Source organism: Mustelus asterias, chromosome 13 (assembly GCF_964213995.1).
Source record: "Mustelus asterias chromosome 13, sMusAst1.hap1.1, whole genome shotgun sequence".
Taxonomy (NCBI): Eukaryota; Metazoa; Chordata; class Chondrichthyes; order Carcharhiniformes; family Triakidae; genus Mustelus; species Mustelus asterias.
This window is the reverse complement of record NC_135813.1, coordinates 60,066,668-60,084,888: the sequence shown is the minus strand read 5'-3', so window position 1 is coordinate 60,084,888 and position 18,221 is coordinate 60,066,668. Positions and strand designations below refer to the sequence as shown.

At 41.7% G+C, this 18,221-nt stretch overlaps 1 protein-coding gene across 1 annotated transcript; it reads right to left on the bottom strand.

Annotated features, from left to right (window-relative positions):
• Positions 1-2,852: 2,852 nt before the first annotated feature.
• On the bottom strand, positions 2,853-6,787 carry LOC144503123 (immunoglobulin lambda-1 light chain-like). The gene is made up of 3 exons (XM_078227633.1): positions 6,666-6,787; positions 6,181-6,528; positions 2,853-3,507 (listed from the first exon to the last, which is right to left on the bottom strand). Exons 1-3 carry the CDS (start codon positions 6,712-6,714, stop codon positions 3,185-3,187), a joined length of 720 nt encoding a protein of 239 aa, XP_078083759.1. The 5' UTR covers positions 6,715-6,787; the 3' UTR covers positions 2,853-3,184.
• Positions 6,788-18,221: the final 11,434 nt, after the last annotated feature.

Below are 18,221 nucleotides of genomic sequence, written 5' to 3'. Positions count from 1 at the left end.
ACGGCGCACTGGAAAATTCGAAGCAGTTGGTTCCAGAATTTAATTGAAATGAACGCATTCCTTTATTTAGAGACCATTCAGTAGTATGAAGCGATCATGGATTTATTTCCCCCGATTCCTTCGCGGCAAAACAAATGTTTTTGGACGCTTCCTCTCTCACAATTCCATGCCATCCCTCGAACGTATCATTTGAAATCATGGAGCAGTATCACATACAGAAGGAGGCGGCTCAGCCGATCAAGACTGAATGGCGCTTTGGAAGGGAGATCCGTGAAATCCCACTCAACTCATCTTTCCCCTGACAATTCTCCTCCTGACAATTCTCCTCATTACAATTACATGGCGCCTTTCACGATATCAGGACGTCCTGAGGCTCTTCACAGTCAATGGAATAGATTTGAAGTGTAGTCACTGTTGTGATATAGGGATCGCGGCAGAAAATTTGTGCACATCAAACTTTCGCAAGCAGAAACGTCATCACAGCATAATCATTTCTAGTGATGTTCATTGAAGGGAAATTTGTTTTTCGAATACTTTCATGGATTGATTATATGGATTTATTTTCTTTAATGGAGTATTATGGACCACGTAGAAGCAAGAAAATATTAGATTCGAGAGGCATCTGTATCGGCACAGACTTGGTGGGCCGAAGGGCCTGTCCCTGTTCTTTCAATAAAAATCATATCTACATGGGATACAAAAGGGAGACACAGTTTCATGTCTCTTCTGAAGGATGTCATAGTGAATAGAATGCACGATTAAAGAATACATTTCAGTCGAAATGCTGCAAATCAGTTTCAGTGGCCAGGAAACAATGTACCAGGTTTAATTTTCTTTGTCCAATGCCTATGGAATTCATCAATCTAATTGCTAAAGGCTCTATTGTCATTAATAGTACCTAGACAGAGTTCTTCAGCTGGCACAGGAGATAGCGCATGTTTGCAGGCTTCAGAACAGTGCTTGGTCAAACGGCGCATTGGCTAACAGGCTGCGCAACTGAATGTGGATATCTGTGATGAAGCCAAAATCATCAGCCACGCGCTCAAGCAAAGGATGGATTGAAACCTTATATTGTTTCTGTTAAAGTTTTGCACTGACAGTTTTTAACCTGGCTTTAGCAAGCTTCTTCAGCTTGTGATTGATCGACATGGGACAAGCCGAATAAAAATTAAATTACTTCCTATTCCCTTCGTCCGTAATCAACACAAGAAAATACTTAACAGCTGGACATAAGGACATAAGAAATAGGAGCAGGAAGGTGAACTTAAGTCCTTCGAATCTGTTGCGCCATTCAGCAAAGTCATGGACAGACCATCTACCTCAAGACCACCTTCCTGCGCTCTCCCCAAATTCGATAATTAGCTTAATAACCCAAAATAAATCTCAGGCTTGAATAAATACAGTGACTGCGATTCTACAGCTCTCTGCGTCGAAAATTAAAATATTATAAATATGTTTTGATCCTTCCAAACCCTGCTCTCTAAATGCTGCCAACGCGATAATGACCAATTTATTCCTGCTTCCTATTTTCTGTCCATTCACCAATTTCAATTCAGGCTAATAAATTGCACCCAATCCCATGTTCCCGAATTTTGTCTATTAAATGTGTGTGGTGGTACCTGATTCATAGTTTTTTGTAAAGATACTAATAAACCCGCTGATCCCACCTTATTCTTCTTTCCAGTGACATCCTCAAAAAACTGACTTTCTAAGTGCCCTGTTATCACGCCTCCAATAACGAGGTTCTAGATTTTTGCCTGTCCCTGATTCGAGGTTCACTGTCTCCTGATTCCCCAATTTATTTATTCCTCCTTTCGTAAATATCAGGATTGACTTTGCGACCTTCCAACCTTCGGGAACTGTTGCAGTCTCTCTGTTTCTATCTCTTGGGAACCCACTCGAGTGGTGTGGGTACAGGGTGGCTATTGTCCCACCGACAAGGGAGTTAATCACTCGGGCCTTGGTAGTGGTTCTGGTATAGCTGTGTGATATAAGTATCAAGCTACCGGTCAGGTATAAATGGTGAGCCTGGTTCAGCGCTCTCTCCTGCGGGGCTGCCCCAGTGCGGCATTCCCTGACCGTTTGGAAGTTGTAGGAGAGAGACACTCACGGCTATTGGCAGACCCCCAGGTGGTGGTTTTGGGATAGCTGTGTGATATAAGTATCAGGCTACCTGTCAGGTATAAACGTTGAGCCTGGTTCAGCGCTCTCTCCTGCGGAGTTGCCCCAGTGCGGCATTCCCCGATCCTTTGAAATTTGTAGGAGAGAGACACTCACAGCTATCGGCGGACCCCCAAATACCGGCCCGCAAGTGGAGTAAAAAGAAAGATCCCGCTACAGGAGTTACCTTCCAGATTTCTCGGACTAATAAAATACCATTATGCTGAGGGATAGAATGCGGTTGGATAGGGTATTTGACTTGTTTTACTGTTAATTTGTGCATCTTGAAAATGATTGTTTTAAAGTTACTGAAAGACGGAAATGATTCATAAGGGAAGAAAAGTATAATTGATTTGTTTTTGATTGTATATGTTAGATTCATTGGAGAGATTTTGCTGCTCTATGTCAGAGCTACTTAACTCTTTGATGACCTCCTGGCAGCCGTTGGTTTTAATATGTTACATCTTTAATACAGAAATACTGGCTTCGTGTGTCTTGCATGGTCTAAAGCTTGGGCAGTACCGGTCAACTCGGGTACCCCACCAACAGAGAGTACGAACAATAGCTTACATCTCAAAGTTGACAATGAAAGTTTTTCAATATACCATGTTACGTAAGGCTGAATAATACCGAAAAAGTGTTAAATTTGACTTATCTTGAAAATAGCAATAAAAGATACGGTGGGTCGTATTGCATTTGATCTTAATTATTTTATTGAACAGTTTTACCTAAATGTCTAACTGTGAGTAGACTCTTAAATTGCCATAACCAGATTGTTGCATTTTAATTACGATTATCGGACACATAAAGGTAAATTAATAAACAACGAGGTTTCACTGAACACCGGCAATGGTCCGATCGAAGACCCTTTAAAAAGAGCAAGTGATAAAACCCGAAGCTCCAGCCGCGGTGGCCATTTTCTTAAATTTCTGAAATGCGATCAATTTCTACCCTTTTTGTCACATGAAAGAAATGAACAGAAATGAACAAACATTCGCAGCTGGGTCGAGAACAGTTTCTGAATTTACATACAGCTCGATCTGGAGACGGTTGTTTTAAGTGGGTTTGCTAGAGCCTCGTGTTTGACCAGACAGGAGTAAAGCTCGTGTGAGTTCCACTCGAAGGCTGACAGAGTCAGATAACTGCTCATACTGAACGTGTTGTCCGCCTCCTGCTGGACCCGACTGGTTTCAACACCATTCCCTCTGACGCTGCCGTCTACAGTCCATTCAATCTCCGCAGCTCCCGGTTTAAAACCGCTCACCAAACACACCAGGGTCGCCGTGTTCTTCACTGTGATTTGATCCGATGAAGGTGGGAGGAGGGAGACAGATGGTTTCTGCGGACCTGGTTTAAAAATAAAATAGGTTTAGTGTTGGGGAATTGATTTGTTTGACGCACTTTAATTTTCCAAACAATATGATCCAAATTCTGTCATTCATTGAATACAATAAATAGATCCCTTTACTTTGTGTGTTCATCCGAGGAAAGGTGAAGGAGGGAGATCGTTGGGACATTTGGATCCAAAAAGCGAAGTTCAGTTTTAATGACTGACTGGAGTCGAACTGGGGTTGACTCTGTTCAATTTTACAGAAAACAATTCAATACATGCGCATTATATTTCTCAATGTCTCCCAGAATATCATTAAAGATATCTTGGTTCATGATATATTGTTGAAAATAACGCTGTTATTTTTAGCTGCCGTGTCTCCACATTGAAAATCTGCGTTGCCAGTCAAAATTAGAAATAGACTTACAAACGCTGAACATACACTAAATTTGCCCTATTGTGTTCCAATGGGCAGAAATGTTGATCAGTTTTACCATCAGGTTTCACTGATGAACTTTTATGTTATAATCCTGAGCAGTGTAGTTGCAGTTTCTCTGGCAGCTTCACCCGGTGAGATTCTCCCCTCTTGGGTCAGACGGTTTCAACTCCACGCTGGAAGCTGACCGCGCTACCTAGACTGATATTCCAGCGAAGGGAATGTGGTTCAGGCGGTGGTGACAGCTTTTGGATTAGATTTAAACCAAGATCCTCGATTGATGGACCTAACTCACTAAATCTTACAGTTTTGGAGATGCCGACAGACTGTCCTCATTGTGCGAAAGCAGATTAACCAGTGATTGGTCTCATTACTGTCTGTGGGGAAAAGTGGCCGCGGAGATCATTTTGGGGATCTCATTAATAAAAATATTACAGCAAACACTCTGGTATGTATCGGATGCAAGCCACGAAATAAACGCAACTATTTATCAGTACGGGGTGTGTCCTTAAATGTGCGTCTTTTGTTAGACAAGATGATAGAAACCTTGACTTTGTGCAACAGGCTAACACTGGTGATCTATGGACAGAGAGTTTTACATTAAGGTCGACAGAAGTAGGAGTCGGGGGAAATGAAAAATCTTTTGTCGACCCAGCATCCACCGTGCTACACTCTGGGCCAAGTTACAATCGGCACTTAATATTGCTGGTATGGAGGCGCTATATTGATGCAACTTTCCGAGCAAGGTTTAGAGCTAAGAGATGGTCTTTTAGTCTTATAGTGGACGAGTTCGACTGCATTATTAGTGGAAGAGGTAAGTGTTAGATATGATTAACATTATTAATACAGTGGAATTGTTACACTGGGTCACATTCTGCCTTCTCTGATTACAGGTCTCTGCCTGGAAATAAGCAACAAACTCAGATCAGATTTCAACATCAGAAATAACTGGAGATGTTTCTCTGTGGGGCGCATGCTCAATACAAAGGGCAATCTGGCAATGTGAATTGTTGGAGCACAATGATAAAATTTAATGTCACTGATCACATGTTCACACAATGTTAGTTTTAAAAAGATTCTGCGCTGTAGTAAAACTTGTTAATGTTTCATTCATTACAGAGAAGACCAGTAAGTGATTCGCTATTTTACTTGCAACCCAGCATTCGCTTCGACAGAGAAGTATACAAGCCTTACTTACAGGGGCCGTGTGAATTCAAAGTTTTTCTTTGGGTGCTGTACAATTAAACAATGTCCAATAGAAAGAGTTTCCTCATGAGCGGCCAATCATCCTGCACTGTCTGTTTAAATCAAAATTCCGGGTTGAACCTCAGTTCAAATCAAATCCGGGATATTCAGTGTAGCAATAATTCCATTGGAGAAGGAGCGGCACGATGGCACAGTGGTTAGTGTTAGTGCCTCACAGCGCCAGGAAACCGTGTTCGATTCCCGCCTAGGGTCACTGCCTGTCAGGAGTTTGCACGTTTTCCCCATGTGTACGTGGGTTTTCTCCGCGTGCTCTGGTTTCCTCCCACGGTCGGAAAATCGTGCTGGTTAGGTGCATTCACCCCAACAGGCGCTGGAGTGTGGCGACTTGGGGACTTTCACAGTGACTTCATTGCAGTGTAAGCCTTACTTGTGGCTAATTAATAAACTTTACTTTTCGTTAAAAGTTAGCAGGGGGTCCGAATGCAGAGCGTTGTAGTCAGTTTGATTTACCATCCATTTTTTGCCTTCCTATTTCTCTTGCTATATTTGATGGGCTATTTATAAGGGGCTATTTCTACGCGAGGTCCATCAGTTCACGTAACTGGCGCAAGTGCTCATTATTTACTTGTGTCAATAGGCACTGTGATTTGGTAAAGTCTTTAAGGAACGGGACTTAAAACCATTGAGATTTTTCTTGGTATTACCGGGAATCTACATGTTTTCTTTCTCTGCAAGGTCGTGTGATGGCACATTAGGATTAAAGCGCTTTGTTCATCCCACTGATCTGATGGTACAGGAATTTTGCTGCTTGTTGTTATTCTGCCTGAGCTAAGACAACTTAATGCAGACTGACAGATAGATCAGAAAGCATTATCGAAATGGACAGATACAAACATTATTTGCAAGTCGCCTTGTATAGGTTAAATTGAATTCATGGTTGTGTTGTTAAAAGGACATTTCAATTTATTCAAAATAAGATACCCAGGGAATGTTTTGCTATTAACCGGAAGCGAGTTTTGAACAATGTAACAGAAAGGAATTTACTCACTGCCAACGTTCAGCTTGGTTCCGCTGCCGAAGTAGCACAAGTTGCTTATCCACATAGCACAGTAATACTCTGCGGTGTCCTCCGATTCAACTTGACTGATACTTAAAGTTCCCGTGTTACCGGACTCCGAACCTGAAAATCGGTTTGGAACTCCCGGGGCTCTGTTAGTGCTGCTTCCAGCATAGTGATAAAGCAGATACCGGGGAGCATTTCCAGATTTCTGCTGGTACCAATATATGGTAGTGCTTCCTAAACTGGCGCCAGACAAGGTGCAACTTATTTGGACGGTTCCTCCGAGAGAAGTAGATTTCGAAGGCGGTTGACTGACTGTAATCGCCGCGTTAGAAACTGAAAGAAAACAGATTCCAAATATTAATGTTAAGCTACTCAAATTAATTACAGAAAAAAAATTGACTTTTTAAAAAATCACCGAAATAATCTTCGAAAACACGCATTCACATCGACTCTACGTTATAAATACTCACATGCCAGTCCAAAAATGAACACAATGATCGCATGGACCCAGTCATTCATTGTGAAAAGTTTGCCGAGGTACCGAGTTCTGCCAGTTATTTGACAAGATGGGTTAACTGTCTGGATCTCTCTCTCTCTCTTTTAATAACACCTGTCAGCAAGAAGGTGTTACATTGTGTTGGAATGCAAATTAGCCTTTACATTTCAACCAATCAGATTTGTTCCTAAAACCTGCGACGATGACTGTTAACTGCCGCTTTTTGGAGATTGTTATTGCTGCTAATTTTCCCGTCTCAGAGCTAAAACTTTATTTAGTTTCCATAATTAAAATTGACTAAAACTGCAAAGCATTTCTAAAGTTTGTTTCATGAAAGAACATCGATCTGAAACGTAAACTCTTTCCTTCTCCACAAATGTGGAGATGCAGGCATTGGACTGGGGTAGGCACAGTAAGAAGTCTCACAACATCAGGTTAAAGTCCAACAGGTTTATTTGGTATCACCAGCTTTAGGAGCGCTGCTCCTTCATCAGGCGAGCCAGTCTTCTCCACAGAGGCTGTGTTGAGTATTTCTCATATTTTCTTGTTTCTATTCTGGTCTTTGAATTTGTTGAACTGAACCTTCTAATGTCTTGAAAAGCTTACCATTATCATGGTTACTTCGACATGTACTCCTGTAAATAGCGGATCAAATGCAATTTATAAATATTGGTGTTCAGTGAGACTGCAGTGCACAACAAGTACAAAGAATCAGGTGGGGCAAATTACAAGATTTATCTTCCTGTAAGTGGATTGGAGTACAGAAATAAGACAATCTTGCTGTAGTTGTGTAAGACCTGGGCAGGGTGGAGAAATCATACAATCCCAAAATGCGGAGGAGGCCATTTGGTCCATCGAACCTGCGCCGGCAATTACATCCAGGCCCAGTAACCCCACGCCCTTACCCTGCCAGTCCTGCTGATACTAAGGGGTAATTTTGCATGACCGATCAAGTTAAGCTGCACATTTTTAGACTTTGAAGGGACACTAAGCGAAAACACAAGTAGACACGGGGAGAATGTGAAAACTTCATACTGATTGTGACCCGAGTCCGCAATTGAACCCCGGTCCCTGGCGCTTTGAGGCAGCAGTGCTAACTATTCTGCCACAGTGCACACCTGAGGTAAACAATTTGCCTGCACATTAAGGAAGAATATAGTTTCATTAATTCCTCGGACACGATGTTGCCCTACAATGAGAATCTGAGTAAATTGGGTCACCACTATTTGAATTTTTAATGAATTAAAGATTAGTTCATTGAATCATGGAGGATTAGGAAGGGGAGTTCAAATAGTAGACACAGAGAAGGTGATGACAAATCAGACATCAAAGTATATTTTCCAGCATTTATTTTACCATCAAAAGCTCGTTCAAAAAATATTAGTGCTTCAACATGACAGCAACATTGTGTTAATTCGCGATGTTTTGAAATGTTTAACGTTTTGCAATTTCATTAATTAACTTTATGTTAATAATGTTATTGTCGATATGTTACAATGACTACTGCTACTGTAGAACAGATACAACAGAGTTGAATTAAGCTCAGACATTATAGAGAAAAATACAATTCTAAATTTTCAATGAATAACACAAGGATAAATAACACAGCTGAACGGAACACAAACACAGTGAAAAGTAAGCATAACTTTAGATCAAGATTAAAAGCACAACTTAAAAGAAGAAAATGCAGAAACATCATTCTGCCACCGGTAGCTGTGAGTGTTTGCCATGGAGGGGACGAGAGAGTGCCGAGAGTCAAGGTATCAGAGAAACATAGAACCTCGAAGCAGGACTAAGCCATTGGGCCCTTCGAGTCTGCTCCACCATTCATTTTGATCATGGCTGATCATCCAATTCAATATCCTGTTGAATCCTGAATGGATGCTCCGTTCCCCCCATATCGCTGGATCCCTTTAGCCCCAAGAGCTATATCTAATATATTCTTAAAATCAGAGAACGTTTTGGCCTCAACTACATTCTGTGGTCGTGGTTTCCACGCATTCACCACCCTCTGGGTGAAGAAATTTCCCCTCACTTCAGTTCTAAAAGATTTACCCCTTATCTTCAAACTATGACCCCCTAGTTCTGGACTCCCCCACCATTGTGAATATTCATTCTGAATCTACCCTGCCTAACCCTGTTAGAATGTCATAAGTTTCTATGAGATCCCTTCTCACTCTTCTAAACTCCAGTGAATATAATCCTAACCGACTTAGCCTGTCCTCGTACGACAGAATTTCCTTCCCAGGAATCATCCTGGTAAACCTTCGCTCTACCCCCTCTATAGCAAGGACATCCTTCCTCAGATACGGACACCAAAACTGCACACATTACTCCGTGTCTGGCCTCACCATCGCCGTTGTAGGGGAATTGAAGTTTAATTCTTAGTTTTAGTTTAGTGTGCACACAATCGAAGTATGTCAACCCAATCTGGTGTTTTGCTGAACTCTGGAACACAAACTCATCACATGATTTCATCTTAGCATCACAGTCAAACTGGACGGTATAAAGGACACACGACCTTAAGGCAGTAAGGTAAAACGTCAAGGTTGAACAAATATCGGTACGGAAGTATGCACCTCCCTAGCAATTAAAATTATCAGCTCCATTTCCTAAATTTAAAGTCCTGCTGTGCAAGAAAAGACAAGTACTAAATCATTCAGCCATGTTTATTGAATCAGTGCAGTTTAACTTGTGATGTTGACGGGAAATCATTTTACTTCACACCATGCAACATCTTTGACGTTGTAAGTTTAGAATTATGTGCTATAATTAGCATTTGTAACTTTGTAGTTCTTTCAAATTTTAATATCTGTTAGTTGAATGTATCATGTTATGTTTAACAGCCTAATCTCGTTCAAGCACTAATATGTATTTTATATAGAGTTGTGTGTAATTGTTGTAACTTTGTAAGTTTGGAAAATTATTGAGCACATTTAATCGACTTATACCAAGCGCTGACAGGTACAACACATGCATATTATTGAGAGTTCAGTGTAATATCTCACCATGACAACATTACCTGGAATTACAGGATGGTTACTGGGTGATAAGGGATACCCACTGAGGACAGGGCTTATGACACAATTCCGCAAGACCAACGTGAAGCACATGAGCGTTACAACAGTGCTCAGATAGCAACTCGTCAGGTGGTGGTCAGGGTAATTGGCATACTGAAGTGGCGTTTTCATTGGCTGGGCAGGTCAGGTGGCATGTTACAGTATGCACCAGAGAAAGTGACAAAGATTTCTGTCGCGAGTTGTGTATTGCAAACCTTTGCCCTCCAGCATTGACTGGGCATTCACAGTGAAGATTACTTGCCTACGGAAATGGGGGAGCTGGACGACGTCAATATGGAGCCTGATGGAGAAGCCCGAGCTCCAGGTGACACAACGGCAGTTCAAAATCGCCTGGCAGCTGCTGCTTTTGAACAATGAACTTTTAAAATGATTAATTCGTATGTCCAAATGCTCCCCTTGCAACACTTGCATCCATTCCTCCCTTCAAGCCCTCCATTCCCCTTACCCCTTTGTCTACAAAATGAAGGAATCGTTTTCTTAAAGTAGAAAAAAGATTGTATTGTTTCTGCTTCTAAGGTTATGAAATATATTTTATTGCAAAAATTTTCAAAAGTTCAGGGTAGTTACGTTAAGATAAATGTGAACATCGTTAAACTTATACAATGATAAAATTATTTTTGTCATTTGGTTAATAATTTTTTTTCATTAAACTTAACAAAATGATTCAAATTATTTATTCAAACATCAAGCATCAAAACGCAACATTCAAATGTTAGAATATTAGAATACTTTAAACAAACAATGGGGTGTGGAATGGACTCCCTGCAGTGATAGTGGAGTCAGACACTTTAGGAACATTTAAGCGGTTATTGGATAGGCACATGGAGCACACCAGGATGATGGGGAGTGGGATAGCTTGATCTTGGTTTCAAATAAAGCTCGGCACAACATTGTGGGCCGAAGGGCCTGTTCTGTGCTGTACTGTTCTATGTTCTATGTTTTAAACATTAACCTTAAACAAATCGGAATAAGCAATTAAAAATGGAACATGCATTAGAGGAGAGGGTTGTTGAGGTAGAGGTAGCAGTGTTGGAGGGAGAGCAAAGGGAGCCTAATTTTCCTCCGCCACCCCGGGTCCCTCCTCGTCCATGTGACGTATTTTCCTGCATACCTGCTGGAGGCGAATCTTGCCCAGAGGCAAATGTATCTGAACGGGGTGGCTACTGGCCTGGGTGGGATTGTTGTTGATGCTGTCTGCATGGGACAAATGGCTCCATTCTGCACTGCAGAGATTCTGTGGGCGGGATTGTGTGGCTGTGCCCTACCCGAACTGGAAAATCCTGCCAGAGGTGAACTGGTCTTTCCATTGTCCATCCCAGAACCACTAGGATTCCTGTGGCAGGTGGAAAGGGAAAATTCACCCCTCTGATTCTATGACTCTAAATAGTACGTTCACCAACTTGAAACCAATAAAACATTTGTTCATTTATACATATTAAATAATACTCATATTCAATAATTGAAATAAATTGAACAAAATACGGTTTGAGTGAGCCATCTGTATGAACTACTTAACAGAAAGAGCAACAAAAACGAAATGCAAATACAAATACGTACTTTTCTAAGAGCAGGGGCCCGTTTTAAATGCAAAACTGCCTTTTGGAACTTGGACCTCAAAGGGCTGGCCGCGTCATAAGAAGGCGTGGTTAGGGATCTCTTGCTCCACGCTGGGGTCTGGTCAGATGACTTTGTTGTGTGTTCGAGCCTGCTGCATACATCGGTAGTTTCGGCGCAGTTGCTCAGGAGACCTAACTATGCAATTTGTTTCTATTTTTGGCCGACCGTACATTGGCCATTGGAATTTATGGGCCAAGGGATTTTTCTGCGCTTACTTGGTCTGAAAAATTGTGCCCGAACTTCCAAACGGAGCAGCATCCTCCCGCCGCGAAACCATCTCCCCGAGAACCAGCGCGACGCAGGGGAATTCCTCACCACGTCGCCTAATGATGTGGGCAGACTTGGAACGCCCATTAAGTTTGGAACTTGCAATTTTACACTGAAAACAGAAGGATCTCCCTGCTGTTATAAAAGTATGTTTGTTAGGGATTTAGGATAACTTGAGACTAAAAGACTAATAGATTAAGATAAACTAATTTAGAGTGGATATTGTACAGAAAAGGTACAAAGTACCTGGAGTCACAAAGGAACTGTTTGCATAGAAACACACATAACCACAGCTAGACAATTTATTTTTGAATATTCTGTACACCTTGGCCAACTACACACTGCCCCAAGGCAGGTTGGGATATAGCTGAATAAAAAGAACCAGCAGCGTGGGTCTCAGATATTTCGAGCATTCCCAGACAGCCAAATGAATGGAATAATATAATTTTCCCATGAAAGAATTCCTCGGTAGACAGTGGGAAAGGAACTTTTGAACTCTACGGACTTATGTATTATGCTGTTAGGAGACAGTGGGCAAGAACGTCCAGACTCTATGGACCTATGTATTTTTATACTACATGAGGGTTGAATGTTACTGGCCAAATAACTCATACTAACATGATTGGCTCATCCGGTTAGAATAATCAGAGTAGACAGGCAGATGATTTCTAAAAAATGTACAACGGTAATACTGCTAACAATGTAATTCGGAATAATTTGGGCTTCCCCAAATAATTCTCCTACCCGCGTTGACCATGCCTGGACAATAAAGAATGTCTTCAACCACAATTACTGTTTCTGTCAGTTCTTTATATTTGCTGAGCTGTAATTAATAAAGAGAAATCCCTCAGGTAAATGCAAGCATAATACATTGGTCTCTGAAAAGCTCCTACAATGTTGAAGCATTTTTTATATTTAAGTATTTATTTTATGTAGTTGATGCTGTTGTTATTGGCTCATTTAAGAAATAATTTTTATTTTTTAACGATTGAAGGTGAGTCTTACTTAATGTACAAACAGATTCGATTATTTGTTCTAAATTTGTGAAACTATTTAAATCAGCATTATATTATTATATAACTTTATGTATAGCATGCATAGAAGTATGCATATGTTTTAATTTATAATGTGGTAAGTCTGAGAAACACTTTGAATCTGCATTATGTTATTATAAAAGTTATATAAGTGTTACTGTGTTTTAATTTAGAACATTGAAACTGTACATTTTATTGGGAAACTGAGAGATCAGAACTTCTCAGGCCATGATTTGCATGAATTGAGCAAAGCAGAGTTCACATTTTGGGCCTTGTAAAATCTAAATGTGCTCACCATTAGTATTCTTCTACTTTGCTCAATTGATTTATAATGCTCATAATTAATTGTTCTGTGTGTTTCTACAAAGCGTTTGCATAATTCCATATTTAAATATTTTGTTTTGTTCAATAAAATGTTAGTTGAATTTCATAGTTTAATGGAACACATTTATCGACAGAAATAATGTTATAAATAGAAAAGTTTCATACCACGTTAACGTTTACCTAAACATTTTACTTTAGTAGCTGCACTCACATGTTTAATTGCCTCATCTTATCAGGTTTCTTACAAAATGTATGTTTCTATATCAACAGTCAGTGAAATATTTCATACGTTCACACAACAGTTCTGTTGTCTCTAAACAAGGAGGTGAGGAAGGGATATGAAGAGAGATAGGGAGAGGAAGGAGAGGGAGTGTGAGGGGAGGAGAAAGGGAAGGGGATAAGGGGAGAGGTGAAAGAGGGAGGGTTAAAAGAGAGGGGGTAAAAAGAGGGAGTGGTAAAGATGGGGAGGAGGAAATGAGGAGGGGGAAATGGGGAGGGGGAAAGGGAAGAGGGGAAAAGGGAAGGTAGAATGGTGAGGGAGAAATGGGGAGGTGAATGTGGGCAGGGGAAAATTGGGGTGGAGGAAATCAGGAAGGGGAAAAGGGAGGAGGGCAAAAGGTGGATGGAGAAAAGGGGAGGGAGAAAATGGGGAGCGGGAGACGCAGGAAGTGGGAAAAGTGGGGAGTGGGATAATGGAAAAAGAGAAGGGAGGATTTGGATTTTACACATAGAATCACTCTTCCACGCCTGCATCAAAGGCTCAAAAAGAACTTCAGTTAAGAATAAAGCAAAAAGCACAACTTTCCAGCTGTGGTGGAAAATGCCTCCAGATTTTCAACCTGCACTGTATTCTGTAACATTAAATCAGGAAAACTCTTACATTAGAGTTAGACAATGTTTCAAATATATTGGAACATCCAAATGCTGACATTTATTCCAGACATTAACAACGACCTGGTTATATAGGAGCGTACCTTTTACTAGAATTATTGTCATGACAAAATGGCAAAAATGTTTTTTAAATCATTCTCTTACTTTTCAAATAAATATGGGCAAAAACTAACAACATCAGCGCAGGTGACGGAGTAATTGCAGCTCAACGCTTCAATATCGGCAGTTTTGCAAACCTCAATCGGGGGTTCAAAATTGGCGCTCTTTGACCGCAAATGCGCCGGGACTTGCGTGGTAGTTCCGACGCGCCTGTGCAGGGCATAACCGACTTAAACTGGCATTGAAGCAGAAAGTTCCGGGCCACTATTCCGCTAAACTTTCTGATTTCTCAAATTGGGCCTGACATTTCCCATATGTTAATGAATTCCCCGGAAAATGTACATGCAAATTCGCTGCCTGCTGTTTGGACTGCTGTGTCACACTTTCTTCCACTGAACCCATGGCATCAGCGTTCCTCAAAGTCGTGATCTGCTATTCAAACATTGCCCCATTTTCAGGAACTTGAATGTTTAAAACGAACACGACTCACTGCACCACTACACCTGTCCTCATACACAGGTTGTACATTCCCCTACTCCATTCGATGATACTAAGTTTCCTCCACCAGCACAGTTTCGACATCTCGTTCCTCTGAAACTCTCTGCTCTGTTCCCCCAGCAGCACCTCTTTCACTGACTCACCACCATGACCCACTGGTATGCCCAAGGACAACTGTGAATCCAGCAGAGGAAAATATTTGCAATTATTGATCGGATGAAATAAACTTTCCTCCTCACACACGGTTTAAACATTCAGTTCGTGACATCTTGTTTGTGCATTATAACAGTGGAGTGAACACTGGCTACTTGAGGGTTAATGACCCCCCCCCCCCCCCCCCCCACCCCGCCCACACACACACACACAGTTACCGGACAAATCCCCGGAGTTCAGTGAGGTCATTCAGGAAGGTGACAGCCCCGGGGCAAATGGTGCTCCCGGGCATTCTGGGCAACCGTTCCTTCTGAAGGCTCACAGTTTACAGCTACCCGAGACAGCTTTGTCATCCTAAAGCAAACAGAAAATTCCACTGTGTGAGGATGACGGTTAGACATGACACTTGGTGACAAGTCAGCACAATCTCCAAACCAGTGAATTTTACGACAACTTCTTAAATGAGGAACCGCCCATATCGCGCGACCTTTTAACCTAAAATTTAAATTTTATAAGGAACAGCATGGATTCATATACATGGCCAGGCAGAATGTCCAAGGCATTGAGTTTTTTGCGGCACTGACCACATCATCAACTGATCTGTCCAAGGACACCTGTGAACCCCTCAGAATGAAATGTTCATATATATTTATTACACTGAATAAACGTTTCAGTTAGTAACATATCGTTTGTGCATTCCAGCATTGGACTGAGCACTGGTTACTCTGGCGTTCTTGGTTCCCAACAGTTACCTGAGCAACTCAGTGAGCTCAGATAGGAAGGTGACACCGCCCAGGGCAAAGAGTGTCTCCGGGCATTTTGGGTAACCATTCTCTCAACAGACAAATGAAAAAACCATGCTTTCTTGTTGAAACCCTGTCTTCTGAAACTCTTTGTACAGTTAATGGAGACAACTGTATTGATACTAAAAGCAAACTGAAAAGTCCACACTGTGCGAACAAAGATTAGACATAACAGTTGATGACAAGGGCGGCAGTATCTTCAAACAACTGGATTTTGCGACACCTTATCACATGAGGAAACATGCACATCCAATTACCTTTAAACTGTTAACACTCAAACAAAGACTTTTCTCTTGAAAAATCATGGATTCATATACATGCCCTGGCATAAAGCCCAGGTCATTAATAGTTTTACGGCACTACTCCCCTGCAAATGAATGGCACGTAGCTACTTGAAATCACTGCCTATCAATTTCCTTCCAGGCTAAGGTGTTGATTTTTGTTGGATGATTTCAACCTTCCATTAGCGATGTCGCGGCGATGCCTCGTTTCAAGTTCACAAAGCCGAATTTTGAGATCTACACCCATTAAATTATGAAACAATTTATTCTCATTCACATCCTGCGCTGCGACACCTTTTGCAGTAAATTAAATGATTCATTTCTACTACGCTACGGTAACAATACTTTAAAATGTACTTTCCCATTTATTGCACTGAAAGTATTTTACTCGTTTAATTCAATGCTTTTCCACGTTATTTCTATTAAGTTAAAGGTATGCAGACTCATAAAAGCAAGTGAAATGTTTAAAACTATTTAAGCATGCTTTAAATTTATTTAGAAATTTGGAAAGCTCTCGGCGGAGGACTGATGGATTTCAACGGCCGTTCCGTCAAATGCTGACTTAAATCGGGCTGTCACTTCTGCGACTCGCCTATACTCCTGGTGCCTGTCTCCGTGGACAGCTGAGTCCGGCAGCAGGATGATGAAACCCGAAACCTGCAGTGATAAACATGAAGGCAGCAGCTTCAATAGTGGTCAGCGGCACGACAGCCTCGCAGCCAACCGGATCCTCTCGGTAAACATGGCAAAAAAAAACTTCAGATTTACAAGGCTTGGTGATGTCGCCAAGCAATGTAAGGAACCAATTGCATTACAGTATTTTCACAGGAAGTAAATTAAGGAGTACAAACTCGCCCGTCATTAAAAGCCGAGGCAAACCTAATTCAGGAAGATATGTACAGCAGGTTAAACAGAGAACCTAATGGTGTAATAGTACAAGTTCTTGAAAATTCAACAGTTTGGAGCTGACTGCACTTGTCAGGAACCCGGCTGATGTTATCTGAGGTGGTGTCCCAACATGGAACACCGGGTCATGAGGGTGTATAATTTTGCTTAAAGGTGTGTGGAATCATGTGCAAGACCCAAGGAGAACAGTAAACAGCCCCGTCGTAGTACAACAGTTATTAATGACTATTTACTACAATAAAGACTATTTACTACAATATTACTACACTAATAGGACTACGATGATCTAAGACAGTTACATATAGGACTAAACTCACCCACAGAGTTTATGTAGAAATTAGTCTTTTTTGATCCAAAGTGTATTTACGAGATCTTTCATAAGACCATAAGACCATAAGCCATAGGAGCAGAATTAGGCCACTCGGCCCATCAAGTCTGCTCCGCCATTCAATCATGGCTGATATTTTTCTTATCCCCTTCCTCCTGCCTTTTCCCCATAACCCCCGATCCTCTTATTAATCAAGAACCTATCTATCTCTGTCTTAAAGACACTCAATGACCTGGCCTCCACAGCCTTCTGCGGCAAAGAGTTCCACAGATTCATCGCTCTCTGCCTGAAGAAATTTCTCCTCATCTCTGTTTTAATGGATCAATCCCTTTAGCCTTGCGTTGTGCCCTCTGGTTCTAGTTTATCCGATTAGCGGAAACATCCTCTCCACATCCACTCTATCCAGGCCTCGCCGTATCCTGTAAGTTTCAATAAGATCCCCCCTCATTCTTCTAAACTCCAACGAGTACAGACCCAAAGTCCTTAACCATTCCTCATACGGCAAGCTCTTCATTCCAGGGATCATTCTTGTGAACCTCCTCTGGATCCTTTCCGAGGCGAGCACATCCTTCTCTCCCTGAACAGCATCCAATTCAATAGATTTATTGAAGTGAATTCCAGCTTATAGTTACCACACTGTATACGATATTTTACGTTTATTTATTAGTGTCACAAGTAGGCTTACATTAACACTGCAATGAAGTCACCACACTCCGGCGCCTGTTTGGGTACGCTGAGGGAGAATTTAGCATGGCCAAAGCACCTAACCAGCACGTCTTTTGGGCTGTGGAAGGAAACCGGAGAACCAGGAGGAAACCCACGCAGACACTGGGAGAACGTGCAGACTCCGCACAAAAAGCGACCCCAGCCGGGAATTGAACGCGGGTTCCTGGCACAGTGAGGCAGTAGCGTTAAACACTGAGCTCCACCGTTACTCTAGGGAACGTCTGCTCTTGGTTCCATGAAAATATGACTTTAACTGTCTCCAGAAAGATGTCTGCACTCTTGCTTCGAGCCTTCCAGCTGGAACTGGCTTACATGTGGTTGCATGGAAACTGCCTCTCTGCTGTGAGTGTGTGGAGGTCAGGATTACTGTAACTTCCAGAGGAGTAATGGCATCAGACCCTGATTGATTCACTGTCAAAAGTACCGCAAATATACAAGCCACCAGCCAATTGCCTTTAGAGTTCCAAAAGCAGACATCCCGGTGCTTCGTCGTTTCCACTTCCAGTTAGCGCATACTCAATTT